This window comes from Bactrocera dorsalis, chromosome 4 (assembly GCF_023373825.1).
Source record: "Bactrocera dorsalis isolate Fly_Bdor chromosome 4, ASM2337382v1, whole genome shotgun sequence".
Classification (NCBI taxonomy): domain Eukaryota; kingdom Metazoa; phylum Arthropoda; class Insecta; order Diptera; family Tephritidae; genus Bactrocera; species Bactrocera dorsalis.
The window spans coordinates 15577697-15591277 of NC_064306.1; the positions used below are offsets into that span (position 1 = coordinate 15577697).

Genomic DNA, 13581 nt, shown 5'->3' on the forward strand with positions numbered 1-13581 from the left:
TGCGATAGTTACGTTGGAGGTTTAACTCTACACACCGACTTATAGCAAAGACCTCTACTTGGAAAACTACCCATAGGTAAGGAAAATTTTTATGGGTAATTCTGACACCCCTGCGCCAATTCCCTACGACGTTTTCGTGCCGTCGGTTTACCACTTGAATTTTGTATCGCATAAACCGACGTCCACAATGCAAAATGCATCAATATTATTTCTAACATAGTCATTTTTATTTAACTCTTCTCTCAATAACCTCTCGTTGTATGGTATGTACATTGATAAATATGCGTTTACTTCATTTTGCTTATTTTATCGAAATATTAGTGATGCAGTGCTAGTGATGTATTTATATGTTAAATAACTAAACATAATCGAATCGCGTACGAAATATAGTGTCATAGATAAAAAAGGAAAAGTAAGCAATTTCAAAGGCCTAATCGAAAACAACTGCCTTATGTGAGCACTTAATAATGTAACTATGTATAAAAGTATTCATTTTCAAAAAAAGATTTAACAGAACCTAATCAGAGTATAGCTAAAACCAATGTCATTACAAAAATATCATTAAAAAATCCAACAATAAAGATTCAATAATATTGCAATTTCATGTTGTGGAGCTTGCTTGGCGTTGATCATTTTGATTTCTACACACTTTACTGTGACCGTCCTTCCAGTGTCGTGACTGGCAAATTTGCGAACAATACGCAGCACGAAAGCAACATAAGTAAATAGCTTCATTGAGGCACCAGTAGCACTATAAAAAATATAAAATATTTTACCAACGTATAGCAAAAACTTTGTGTACTTTGCAGTGTACAGTTACTCACCCACTGTTTTCGTTTAAGGATTTTCTTTTCATGTTCATGTTTTTTGATTGATGCTTTCAGCTTTTCTATATTAGCTTGCAATTTTTCATTTTTCTTTTGTGTAGCTGCTACCACTTTTAAGGCGTCATCAAGTTGGTCTTGAACCTAAATTGATAATATTTACATTTATTTATTGACAATCGCTTTGAATATGTAATTTTATCTACCTGTTTTAAATCTACCACACTTATTATTGTATTTGCAGAACGTGTTAGCCGTTTCGGTGACTTTGGATTACCATATTGCGATCTGAAAAATTATAAAAATTAAGAACAGTTATTCTATAAAAAATTTAAATTATTCTTAAAGAAAATATTAACCTTTTCGTTCTTGATCTGGTTTCCGTATCATTTAGAAATCCGCTGTCACTTAGAACAGGCGGTTCGACATTAGGCAAAGACAGTATGTCGTCGGAGATATCCAAGCGGGTATTTATTCTAATATGTGGAGCGGTGTTACAAATTGTTTGTCGACGTACTGGAGGTTTTCTCGTCTTATTAGTGTTCTCCAGGAATTGATTTGTTGTTCTTTGTAAAGCATTCCTTATAATTTGCTCCATTTCATTTTTGTTTGCATGAAAAGAAAATATACTAGGCGGGTATGCCGACAAAATTTGATGTATTCTTAGTTCTTCCAGCGCCTTTTTAATAGCCGGTTTATTGCCGATCTTCAAAGATTTTATATCTGTGTCGATTGAGCGAATTAAACGTGATTCGATAAGTGCACGTGAATGATTGCCGCCGAAAAATCGAACATCGTATTTATTGTTTGGTAGAAGTCGAATTACTTTTGCCGGCCAATATGAGAAACCACTGTGCTTTGCAAACACTAATTCGTGTCGTTGAACGCATGGTTTCGCAAACCATACGCTAGAATGTTTTTCGTGTGAATGCCGGAAACAATCTGGACAACGACGAATCTCAGCCAAATCGTAAGCTATGTCACGAACCATCCATTTAGTAGCTTCCATTTCCATGCTATTAGCTGTTGGAAAAATTGTATATATTTTTTTTGCCGAATTGCTTTATTTAACTACTTACGACCAAAAAATACACCAATGTTATGCTGCAAGTCAAGTATGTCAACAAAGAATTCAGTCAATAGGTTATACTGCATTTCTCTCAATTTAGCTGCTATGGATTCCAAATGTTTATCGGGAAATTTGAATAGTAATTTTGAAACGTCCGAAATCAATTCCACAGGTATTTTTGACTCCAAGTAACTTCGTACGTCATTACTGACCTGTTTAGGAATAAAAGTATTACTTTTCTGTTCGTATGGATGACTTCATATTAATTATAGAGTTAATCCAAGGTTAAAGTAGTACATAAACCACGGCATATACTCACCCACGAACGATTACGCTCAAACGTAAAATTAATCAAGTAACTTAATTCGTCCCGCCGCATATTTGGAGGATGTCGCAGCTCAGCTGTTTTTAACAGTCGACAGCACGTACAAAGTTCAAAATCTGATTCTTGTTCTTCATTTAAGCAGATCTCACTTTTATACGACAAATTTGACGTGAGAGTGCGTGGACGTTTTCGCGTTGGGGGTCGTATTTCGCCCATGCAAACAACTTCCACTTTAGCCTTTGACTCTGTTTCAAAATCTTCTCGGTAGATTTTCTGATTTCTATGTAGCTCACTGCAAATTTTTGTTGCATTTGACGTATTCGGTACTTCATCTTCAAAGTTATTCAAATCGGACTGAATAGGCGAAGATGTGCTATCAACTGTAATCTCTTCGGTGAAGCGTTGTTGGCCTCCGCTGTTAGTAGAACCAGTATCTAGTTGCAGCAAAGACGATGGTACCCTTACGTCACTCTCATAATCGAAGGAAGTATTTTCCTGTGCGGTGTCATTGGCATCAGAGTCAGCATCAGTGTCTGAACTGAACGCCGGAGGACGATTTTTTTGAAATTTTCCTGATGGTACCGAGTAGTTGGGCCGTTCTGGTTCTTTACGATAGCAGAGTCGATGAAACGAACGGCAGCACTGCCGGCAGTGCGTTAAGGCGCCCGGTAAATGACACTCAAAACAATAGAAATCATGTAAATTATTCTCCTGTTTAAAATAACAAAAAACAAATTATAAAGATATTTCAAGAACATAAATAATTTAATATGGGATTACAATAATTTCTGCAGGTTTTGGCAAACGCAATAAACGCGGTACTCTGGTGGAGCCTGTGTTATTGTGTAGCAGACCATCCTTCAAAGCATTTTGTACTGTTTCCGAGGCTAGCGCTGTTATTCAGACTTATATTAAATCAAAGAATTTACAATTAATGATCTAGTTACATTTTTCGTAATTTCCCTCTTTCACAAGCACGCGTACAAGGTCTTCAAATTGGGCAGAGCTCGAGCTTCCTGAACTTAGTTTCGACAGAAAGTAGCGAAGGCAATCAGGTTGAGCTTTTCGATACATTTTAAAACAATTATATTTGGCACTACATTAAAGTTAAAAATATCTCATACTATTATTTTTTCAATGAAAGAGTAGTAATATTTAGCAGTATTATAAATTTAAGATACTAGGTTTATAATGTGACTTAAGAATTGTAAACTGTAACAAACAAAAATAATATGACGAAGAGTTGCATTGGAAACAATAAACGTGTTCACACCATGCAATTAAATTTGATTATTATCTGCCGTCTTGATGTAATATTTTTAAACCGATTTTTATTATATCGATAAAATGTTAAAATGGTAATAAATGATGCGAAATTCGCATAAAAATTTGATAATTTTAATACAGAGCATAAATTTGGTTGTATTATAGAATAGCATCCCCCGATTTCGGTGTTAAAATGGGTTTATACGGATAAAGGAGGTACTCCATATTATTTAAATGTATATTTTATATATTTGCATTTAAAGTACAAAAAGTCTACTACTTAAAAAATGCGTGTTTCTCTGTTATATTTTTAACTTTTTTATCCAAACCCTTCACATTTAGTTTTTATTAAATAGTGCAAAAGTACCTTTTATTCAATTTTTTACTTTTGTTCAACTCGTTTACACAATAATACATAAATAATAATCATTGTTACCCTATCTACATATTGTTACAAAAGTAGTATTAAGTTATATTTGTATTACTATATGCATCCCTGATTATGAACAATAGCTGTAGGTCTATGGAATAGCATTTGTCTTGTTGTAGACATCTGGCGCCACGGCTGTCTGCTCGTCGAAACAATAGACATCTGGCGCCGCACTGTCTGCTTGTCTAGGTAAACAATTGCTGAGTCTGGCGCCGCGACTGTCTGCTTGCGTCTGGCGCCGTATAGCCGTATGTTCTGGTAATTTCCAGACGCGATATTCTAGAAGGACACGTCGGCATCAGCGAGAAGTGCGTGGCTATATAAGCCGTGGCAGCGCCAACGTAATCAATCAGTGCTAAGAGTAAACTGCTATAGTGTAGACGAGTTGTGAAATAAAGAGTTGTTGAATTAAATTAAACAGTGTTGATTTTATTTGTCAATCCAGAGATACGAACCTAACAAAGTAAACTAGCAAGAGTAAATTCGTAACAATTGGTGTCAGAAGTGGGATTGTCAAATAATCCAAAATCAAGATGGTTAAATTCGGAGAATTGAGAATTCAGCAATTAAAAAAGAAACTGGAGGAGCGTAATTTGCCGATAAGCGGGCAAAAGGCGGATCTGCAGGCACGATTACGTGAAGCAATGGAAGCGGATGGAATTAATGTGGACGAGTTCGAATTTGTTGGGCCAGAAACTTCTACAAAGGTAGAAGAAAAAGTAGAAGAACAACGAACATCATCGAGTGTGGACATGAACATGCTGTTAGTGGCTATACAGAAAATAGCTGAAAATACAGAAAATGCAGTGCAAACAGGAAATCGTCTGGCACAGCAAATAGCTGAAAATGCAGAAAAGGCAGTGCAAACAGAAAATCGTCTGGCACAGCAAATAGCTGAAAATACATCACAAATAGCAGACAATGCAGTGCAAACCGAAAATCGTCTGGCACAGCAAATAGCTGAAAATACATCACAGTTAGAGTCTCGCCTTACACAACAACATCGTTTGGTACAACAGATTACGGAAAATACTACACAACTACAAAAACAAGTGCAAGAGAAATTTTCAAAATTTGAAGACGAATTAAGCACTTTAAAAAATGACGAAGAAAATTTAAAAGCAGAAGTTCTTCAATTAAGTAATCGTGTGCGAGAACTGCAACTGCATGGCCCTGCACCATCAACAAATAATCAAAGATTGAAGGCACCCACATTCGATGGAAGTATTCCATTTCAAATTTTCAAACTTCAGTTTGAAAAGACAGCAATGGCCAATAACTGGAATGCAGCGGACAAAGTAGCGTCCTTGTTTGTATCATTGAAAGGACCTGCGGCAGAAATCCTTCAGACTATTCCAGACTGTGAACGGGACAACTATGAGGCATTGATGAGTGCGATAGAAAGACGATATGGTAGTGAGCACCGGAAAAAAATATACCAGATCGAACTGCAAAATAGGGGTCAGAAGATGAACGAGTCATTGCAAGAGTTCGCAACTGAAATAGAACGACTGGCTCATTTGGCAAATGCAGATGCACCTGTGGATTACATTGAGAGGGTAAAAATTCAAAGCTTCATAAATGGAATTCGTGATGTGGACACCAAACGCGCCACATATGCATTGCCAAAAAGAACGTTTGCTGAAACGGTTTCGCACGCCCTCACACAGGAAACAGCTTCTCTACTAAGTAAACCAGCACACAAAGTACAAAGGGTTGAAATGGAACAACCGGCGCTGATGGAAGAAATATTGAAGACTCTGAAGACAATTGCTGCACCGCGAGTAAATACAACAGGAAGATGTTTCAACTGTGGAAAAGCGGGTCACTTTGCCCGAAATTGCAATATAAAAGTAAACCCATCAAAACGGAAACAACCAACTGATAACGAGGACGGAGCATCCACATCTCACAAGTCGTTAAACTAAAACGGAACAGTTCAAAGGGGCGTGAGCTGGTTCCCACAACTATTTGCCCCGCCATCTCGATATCACAAATAGGTCGCCATGACAACAATCTTACTATCAACGGCATCGTAAATGGACGACTGTCAACGCTTACTTTGGATACTGGTGCCACACATTCAATTATCCGACCGGATGTGGTAAGAGGAACGGTTGAACCATTAGTCGGTTGCAAGCTTCGAACGGCCACCGGAGAGGAAGCAGCTGTCGCGGGAAAAGTGTTTTGCGAAGTAATGATTGGTACCCTGGAAGTTAATCACACCTTCATCGTAGCAGAAATCACGGATGAAATTATAATGGGAGTAGATTTCATGATTGATCACGGGGTTACTTTGGATTTAAACAAGCAAATGCTGTTTTGCCAGAACATGGAGATGCCTATAAACACCGGATATGTGACCAACGTTGAAAGTAAGAGGGTGATTGTTGATGATAATCAGAGTATTCCACCAAAATCTGAGGCGATTGTATGGGCTAAAGTGAATGGAGGAGGTGGGACTGAAGAATTGTGGATTGTGGAACCAACAAAAATAGATACACCCATATTGGTAGGAAGAACGCTTGTGAAAATTAGAGAAGACGCCACCATTCCGGTCAGAGTAGTGAATGAATTCAACACGCCTATAAGGCTGAAGAAAGGAGCAGTAATTGGACAGTGCCAGAATATAAGTGCAATAGCACGATGCGAACGGTCAGAACAGAAGCCTACTATTGAGCCACAGCAGATAAGTCCTACACTCCTAAACAATTTGCTGAATGAGGTGCATGGAAATGAAAAATTAAAAGCAGAAAAACTATTAGAAAAATACGCATCCATATTTGCAAACGAAGGAAACAACACAGGAAGAACGAGCATTGTCAAACATCGCATAAATACCGGAGACGCTAAACCAATCCGGCAAGCTCTGCGTAGGGTTCCACTAGCAAAACGTGAAGATGCTAACAAAATTATTGAAGACATGCACAAAAACGGCGTAATCGAACCTTCAATAAGTCCATGGAGCTCACCTATCGTCTTAGTTAAAAAGAAAGATGGTAGCACCCGTTTCTGCGTAGATTATAGGAAGTTGAATGATGTCACAAAGAAAGACAGTTATCCTCTACCGAGAATCGACGATACATTAGACACCTTGTCTGGAGCGAAATGGTTTTCTACATTAGATCTACAAAGTGGATATTGGCAAGTCGAGATTGATGAACGTGACCGTGAAAAGACCGCTTTCAGTATGGGCGACGGGTTATGGGAATTCTCTGTGATGCCATTTGGGTTATGTAATGCGCCTGCAACGTTCGAGCGACTGATGGAACATGTGTTAAAAGGACTCAACTGGAAGACATGTTTGGTGTATCTTGATGACATTATCATCATGGGAAAAAGTTTTGATGATCATCTGAAAAATCTAGAGGAAGTCTTTCAGCGAATAGCATCAGCCGGATTACGCTTGAATCCCAAAAAGTGTTCATTATGGAAGAAGCAGGTCACATATCTCGGACATAAAGTGTCAACTGAGGGGATTCACACCGAGGAGGGAAAAATAAAAGCAGTTAAAGATTGGCCTCAACCCACCAACATACATGAACTCCGCAGCTTCCTCGGCTTATGCACGTATTACCGCCGTTTTGTACCTGGATTTGCGAACGTGGCTAGAAGTTTACATGATTTAACAAAGAAGAATCGCCCGTTTGTATGGCAGTTGGAACAAGAAAAAGCGTTTGAGCAGCTTAAAGAACTACTTTGTACGGCGCCGATGTTAGCTTATCCAATACCTGGAAAGAAATTCATCCTGGATACAGATGCGAGCGCTTATGGAATTGGAGGTGTCCTGTCTCAGCTCATCGACGGACAAGAAAGAGTAATTGGGTATTACAGCAGAGTGCTCGGGAAACCAGAGAAAAACTACTGTGTGACGCGAAAAGAACTACTAGCTGTGGTGGAATGTGTAAAACATTTCCACAAGTATTTGTATGGACAACAATTCTTGCTGAGGACTGATCATGCAGCATTAAAATGGTTATTACAGTTTAAGAATCCGGAAGGCCAAATTGCACGATGGATCGAAAGATTACAGAATTACGACTTCGAAACAGAACACCGAAAGGGGATTCACCACAAAAATGCGGATGCATTATCACGTCGCCCTTGTCCACTGGAATGTAAACATTGCTCCAAATCAGAGGGAAAAGAAGGTATAATCGACGTGCGATTATTGAATATAGAACCTGAAGATGATTGGACTCCTCACCGCATCAGAATCAATCAGCTGGAGGACCCTGATCTTGCAAAGCTGATAATAGCCAAAGAAAATGGGGTACGACCACCAAAGGAACAAATAAGTAGCGAGAGTCCAACTGCAAAAGCATATTGGGCCCAATGGAACAGCATAAACCTCGTTAATGGATACCTTCATCGTACCTGGGAAAGTGAAGATGGCAAACAGTCTCGTCTGTTGACCATAGTACCGAAGTCCATGATCCCGAAAGTGTTGAAAGAATATCACAATGGACCTAGTGGAGGGCACCTTGGAATTACAAAAACTATAGAGAAGATTAAACAACGGTTCTACTGGATCGGTTGTCGAGATTCCATAGCAGAATGGATAAGTAATTGCGTAGAGTGCATGGCAGCTAAAGGTCCTAAAGCCAAAAGTCGCGGTAGGCTCCAACAGTACAACGTGGGATCACCATTTGAACGAGTCGCAATGGATGTTGCAGGTCCGTTCCCAACCAGTACGGCCGGAAACAAATATCTACTGGTTGTCATGGACTATTTCAGTAAATGGCCAGAAGTATATGCCTTACCAAACCAAGAAGCAAAGACAGTAGCCGAAGCATTTGTAGAAAATTGGATAACAAGGTTCGGAGTGCCCGTCGAATTACACTCAGATCAAGGCAGGAATTTCGAATCTTCCATTTTCCAAGAAGTCTGTACATTATTGGGCATCCACAAGACACGGACAACAGCGTTACACCCACAATCAGATGGGATGGTAGAAAGATTCAATCGAACGCTCGAAGAACATCTGCGGAAAATCGTCGATAAAGATCAACGGAATTGGGACAAGTGCATCCAGATGTTCCTGCTGGCGTATCGTTCAGCGAAGCACGAGACAACTGGTTACACGCCAGCAAAGATTATTTTCGGATCTGATCTGCGACTCCCTGCTGATCTTAAGTTTGGAACGAATCCTACAGCTGTAAGAAATGATGGAGATTATTGTTCTGCCTTAAAGGAAGAAATGAATGAATTGCATCTAATGGTAAGACAGCATACGCATCTGATGAGCAATAAGATGAAGGACCGGTTCGATCAAGCGGCAAATTCAAAAGGTTTTGAAGAAGGTGATCTGGTCCTGTTGTACAATCCACTTCGAAAGAAAGGCTTGTCCCCGAAACTGCAGACAGCCTGGGAAGGACCCTATATGGTGATGAAACGACTTAATGACGTGGTATACCGCATACAAAGAAATGGAAAAGCACGATGTAAAATGAAAGTAGTACATTTGGAGAGGCTCGCCCCATTTGGTTCAAGAGGATTTGTGCCTAATCGGGACGATTAGGCTTTAGTGGAGGGCAGTGTTACAAAAGTAGTATTAAGTTATATTTGTATTACTATATGCATCCCTGATTATGAACAATAGCTGTAGGTCTATGGAATAGCATTTGTCTTGTTGTAGACATCTGGCGCCACGGCTGTCTGCTCGTCGAAACAATAGACATCTGGCGCCGCACTGTCTGCTTGTCTAGGTAAACAATTGCTGAGTCTGGCGCCGCGACTGTCTGCTTGCGTCTGGCGCCGTATAGCCGTATGTTCTGGTAATTTCCAGACGCGATATTCTAGAAGGACACGTCGGCATCAGCGAGAAGTGCGTGGCTATATAAGCCGTGGCAGCGCCAACGTAATCAATCAGTGCTAAGAGTAAACTGCTATAGTGTAGACGAGTTGTGAAATAAAGAGTTGTTGAATTAAATTAAACAGTGTTGATTTTATTTGTCAATCCAGAGATACGAACCTAACAAAGTAAACTAGCAAGAGTAAATTCGTAACAATATTTTACAAAGAAATCAAAAGGCATAAAGAAAACAAGGAACATTCCAATGGCAATTTTTCGAGTAGAAATATTAATTTAGTCCTTTTTCTTTTTTACTTTAATTAATTTTTTTGCTGCGAAAAACTCAACTTATTCTAAAACATTATTTTTTGTGTGAGTGTATTTTAATTTTAAAGTGGCGCTTCTTTCACGGACTGACTTTATTGCATCTGTGAAAAAGAAATATTAGAAAAGTTCCATCAGTTTGATATGAACAATGTTGATTAAAATAAGTTTATTAACCTTTAACTTAAGAGGTCAAATTTCGAAACGTAGATTTAGAGGTAGTAGTAAATTTTACACCATTTTGATTGTTAAAATTTATTAGAGATTTTTTTATTATAATACTTACAAATTTCATCAAACTGATTTAAATTAATTCTAATTACTGTATTTGGAAAGAAAATTTTAAACTCTTTGTATTTTTTTGAAAAATTTGTCGTTTATTTTAGAAGCCTTTTTTAGGATTATGAGAAAATCAAAACACAAGGTGTAAAATTTACTACCACGTCATTAGTTAAAGGTTAAATAAGAATTTAATTTTCTCACATTTTAGTAATATAATAATATTAAAAAATTTACAGTTGCGATGAAGACAATCGATAAAAGATAATTTAAACTTGGGTATCAAAAACATGCGAAAGAAAGGAAAACAAAAAAATATTTTCATTTCTACGATTCTAAGAAACTACAGTTACGTTGACAATATATTGACGCGTTCGAAGTAATAAATAGAGACATTGCGAGATTTCTAAAATGCGTTTGACAGAAAAATACTGTAACGGGATTACTTCAGAAATAGTCTACGTTGAAATTACCTAGAACACAGCAAGCTTTTTGCTGGAGTCAGCACCGTTGTTTGATGTACAAGCTGATAAGCCAGTAGAAACAAGAATATACATATGTACATATATACATAGGTATCTCAAAATCTATTGTTATTTTCGATTAAATTCTGTGTGAAACTTGGTAAATCTGCGACAGAGACGTTTGATATGATCAACCAGGCTTATCCAGATGTTGCTTTAGCAAGGATTTGTGAGTTTCGGGGGCACCAGGCCTTTTTGGAGGGCCGGGAAGAGGTCTTTGATTAAGACCGTGTTGGGAGAACTGCGACTTCGGCAAATTTCGATAATGTGACTCGTGTGCGCAAAGTTTTGAACTTAGACCGTCGACTAAGTATTCGTTTAATACCCTAGATGTTAAATTTAAAATCTGTGGTTCATGACATTGTGACGGAGCACTTGAAAATGTGCAAGGTGCGCTCGAAGATGGTCCTAAAAGTGCTCACTGACGACCAGAAATTTCGGCGATTGGAAGTGTGCCAAGAAAATTTGAAAATGTGTGAAAGTGATCCCTAATTTTTTAATAACGTTTTCATAGCTGACGAGTCATGGATCTTTGAGTATGATCCCGAGGAAAGGCAAGCATTTTGAGACGACAGAGGGGATCCAAGCAGCTTGCACCTCGGCTCTCAAGGCTACTCCGGAGAATACCTTCAGTGACGATTTCAATGCTTGGAAATCGCGCTGGGAGCGCTACATCGAAGGAGCCTATTTTGAACGTTTTTAAAGAACTGTAACGATTGGTGCAATAAATTCTTTTCAAAAGACTCAGTTTCCGCACAAACTCTGTAATTCATTTACTCTTCATTCGGACTCACTTTAACTAAAACTGAGTCTGCTGAGCAATCCATGCCATTACGGTTCGAACATTCTTACAACCACGTCGATTTTCGAATTGTTGTTGATTCTGTTTTGCTCTGGCCTCGCTGATCGCCACAATATATACTTACCAACTTCGTGTATCGTGTGTTTTTAACCATCTCTCACAGTTGCACATACGCTTATGGCCAGCCAATCTATCTTTGCGTCAGACATTTGGGTTGACAGCAATGTTCGATGTAAGCTTTTATGTTAGTTTGTTCAAATAAAAATATTTTGCAGATAAGCCAATAAAAATGCTTTTCAGAAACATACCATATTAACATTTGCAAAATGTGCAAAAGAATTTTTATTTTCACACTTCAAAACTATAAAAATTAACTAAAAAAAGCAATTACATACATAAGTATATACAGCTAGCAGAAACTAGTTGCTCTCTCTGATTCCTAGGCTCTCTTGGTCTAGTTTTTTTGGTTTAAACAGAGACTTGGCTAGGCTCGTGATATTTAGTCACGCTCAAATAAGGTAATAAACTATTGTAAAATATTTCATGAGATCCTTTATCTGACTTTCACATAAAAATTAGGAATAGAAACTGAATATTTTTGATAACCGAAAGTAGAGGTCATTTTTTTAATAGAGAAGTTGGAAAGAATATATATTCATGTTTCTTCATCTTCTTTACTAGCGTAGACACCGCTTACGCGATTATAGCCGAGTCAACAACAGCGCGCCAGTCGTTTCTTCTGTTTGCTACGTGGCGCCAATTGGATATTCCAAGCGAAGCCACGTCCTTCTCCACTTGGTCCTTCCAACGGAGTGGAAGTCTTCCTCTTCGTCTGCTTCCCGCGACGTGTACTGCGTCGAAAACTTTCAGAGGTGGAGTGTTTTCATCCATCCGTACAACATGACCTAGCCAGAGTAGCCGCTGTCTTTTAATTCGCTGAACTATGTCAATGTCGTCGTATATCTCGTACAGCTCATCGTTCCATCGAATGCGATATTCGCCGTGACCAATGCGCAAAGGACTTTAAATCTTTCGCAGAACCTTTCTCTCGAAAACTCGTAACGTCGACTCATCGGTTGTTGTCATCGTTCAGGCCTCTGCACCATATAGCAGAACGGGAATTATGAGCGACTTATAGAGTTTGGCTTTTGTTCGTCGAGAGAGGACTTTACGAGGTGTGTTCAAAAAGTATCGCGAATCGTAACTGACAGTTTTCTTCGATTGCAGGGGCGTGGTGCATCATGACTTCTTGCCATTAGAGAAGAACGGTTAATAAGGAATATTACCTGCAAGTTATGCGCAATTTGCGCGAAGCAATCCGCCAGAAACGCCCGGATTTGTGGAAGAACAAAAATTAGCTTTTGCACCACGATAACGCCCCTGCTCACACACATCGTTGCTTGTGCGCGACTTTTTGGCCAAAAACAACAAACTAATGATGCCGCAGCCACCGTATTCCCCAGATCTGGCCCCCTGTGACTTTTTCTTGTTCCCTAAACTGAAGAGGCCCATGAAAGGACGACGTTACGCTTCTCTTGACGAGATAAAGACGGCCTCGAAGGAGGAGCTGAAGAAGATAAAAAAAAAAAGATTTTTTGAAGTGCTTCGAAGATTGGAAAAACCGTTGGCACAAGTGTATAGTTGTATACCCTTTCATGGGGATTACTTTGAAGGGGACAAAATAGATATTCATGAATAAATAAATAATTTTTGAAAAAAACACAAAATTCGCTATACTTTTTGAACACACCTCGTACCCCCCAGGCTGACATTGTTGGTGGTGTTAATGCTGGTTCCTAAATAGACGAAATTATCTACAACTTCAAAGTTATGACTGTCAACAGTGACGTGAGAGCCAAGTCGCGAGTGCGACGACTGTTTGTTTGATGACAGGAGATATTTCGTCTTGCCCTCGTTCACTACCAGACCCATTTGTTTTGCTTC

The 13581-nt window shown here is 38.8% G+C and overlaps 1 protein-coding gene across 1 annotated transcript; it reads right to left on the reverse strand.

The window, feature by feature from the left end:
* Positions 1-205: 205 nt before the first annotated feature.
* Positions 206-3495, reverse strand: LOC105233483 (zinc finger MYND domain-containing protein 11). Its single transcript, XM_011215585.4, has 8 exons — positions 3166-3495; positions 2999-3111; positions 2213-2929; positions 1904-2105; positions 1184-1847; positions 1031-1112; positions 825-968; positions 206-751 (listed from the first exon to the last, which is right to left on the reverse strand). Exons 1-8 carry the CDS (start codon positions 3290-3292, stop codon positions 602-604), a joined length of 2199 nt encoding a protein of 732 aa, XP_011213887.1. The 5' UTR covers positions 3293-3495; the 3' UTR covers positions 206-601.
* Positions 3496-13581: the final 10086 nt, after the last annotated feature.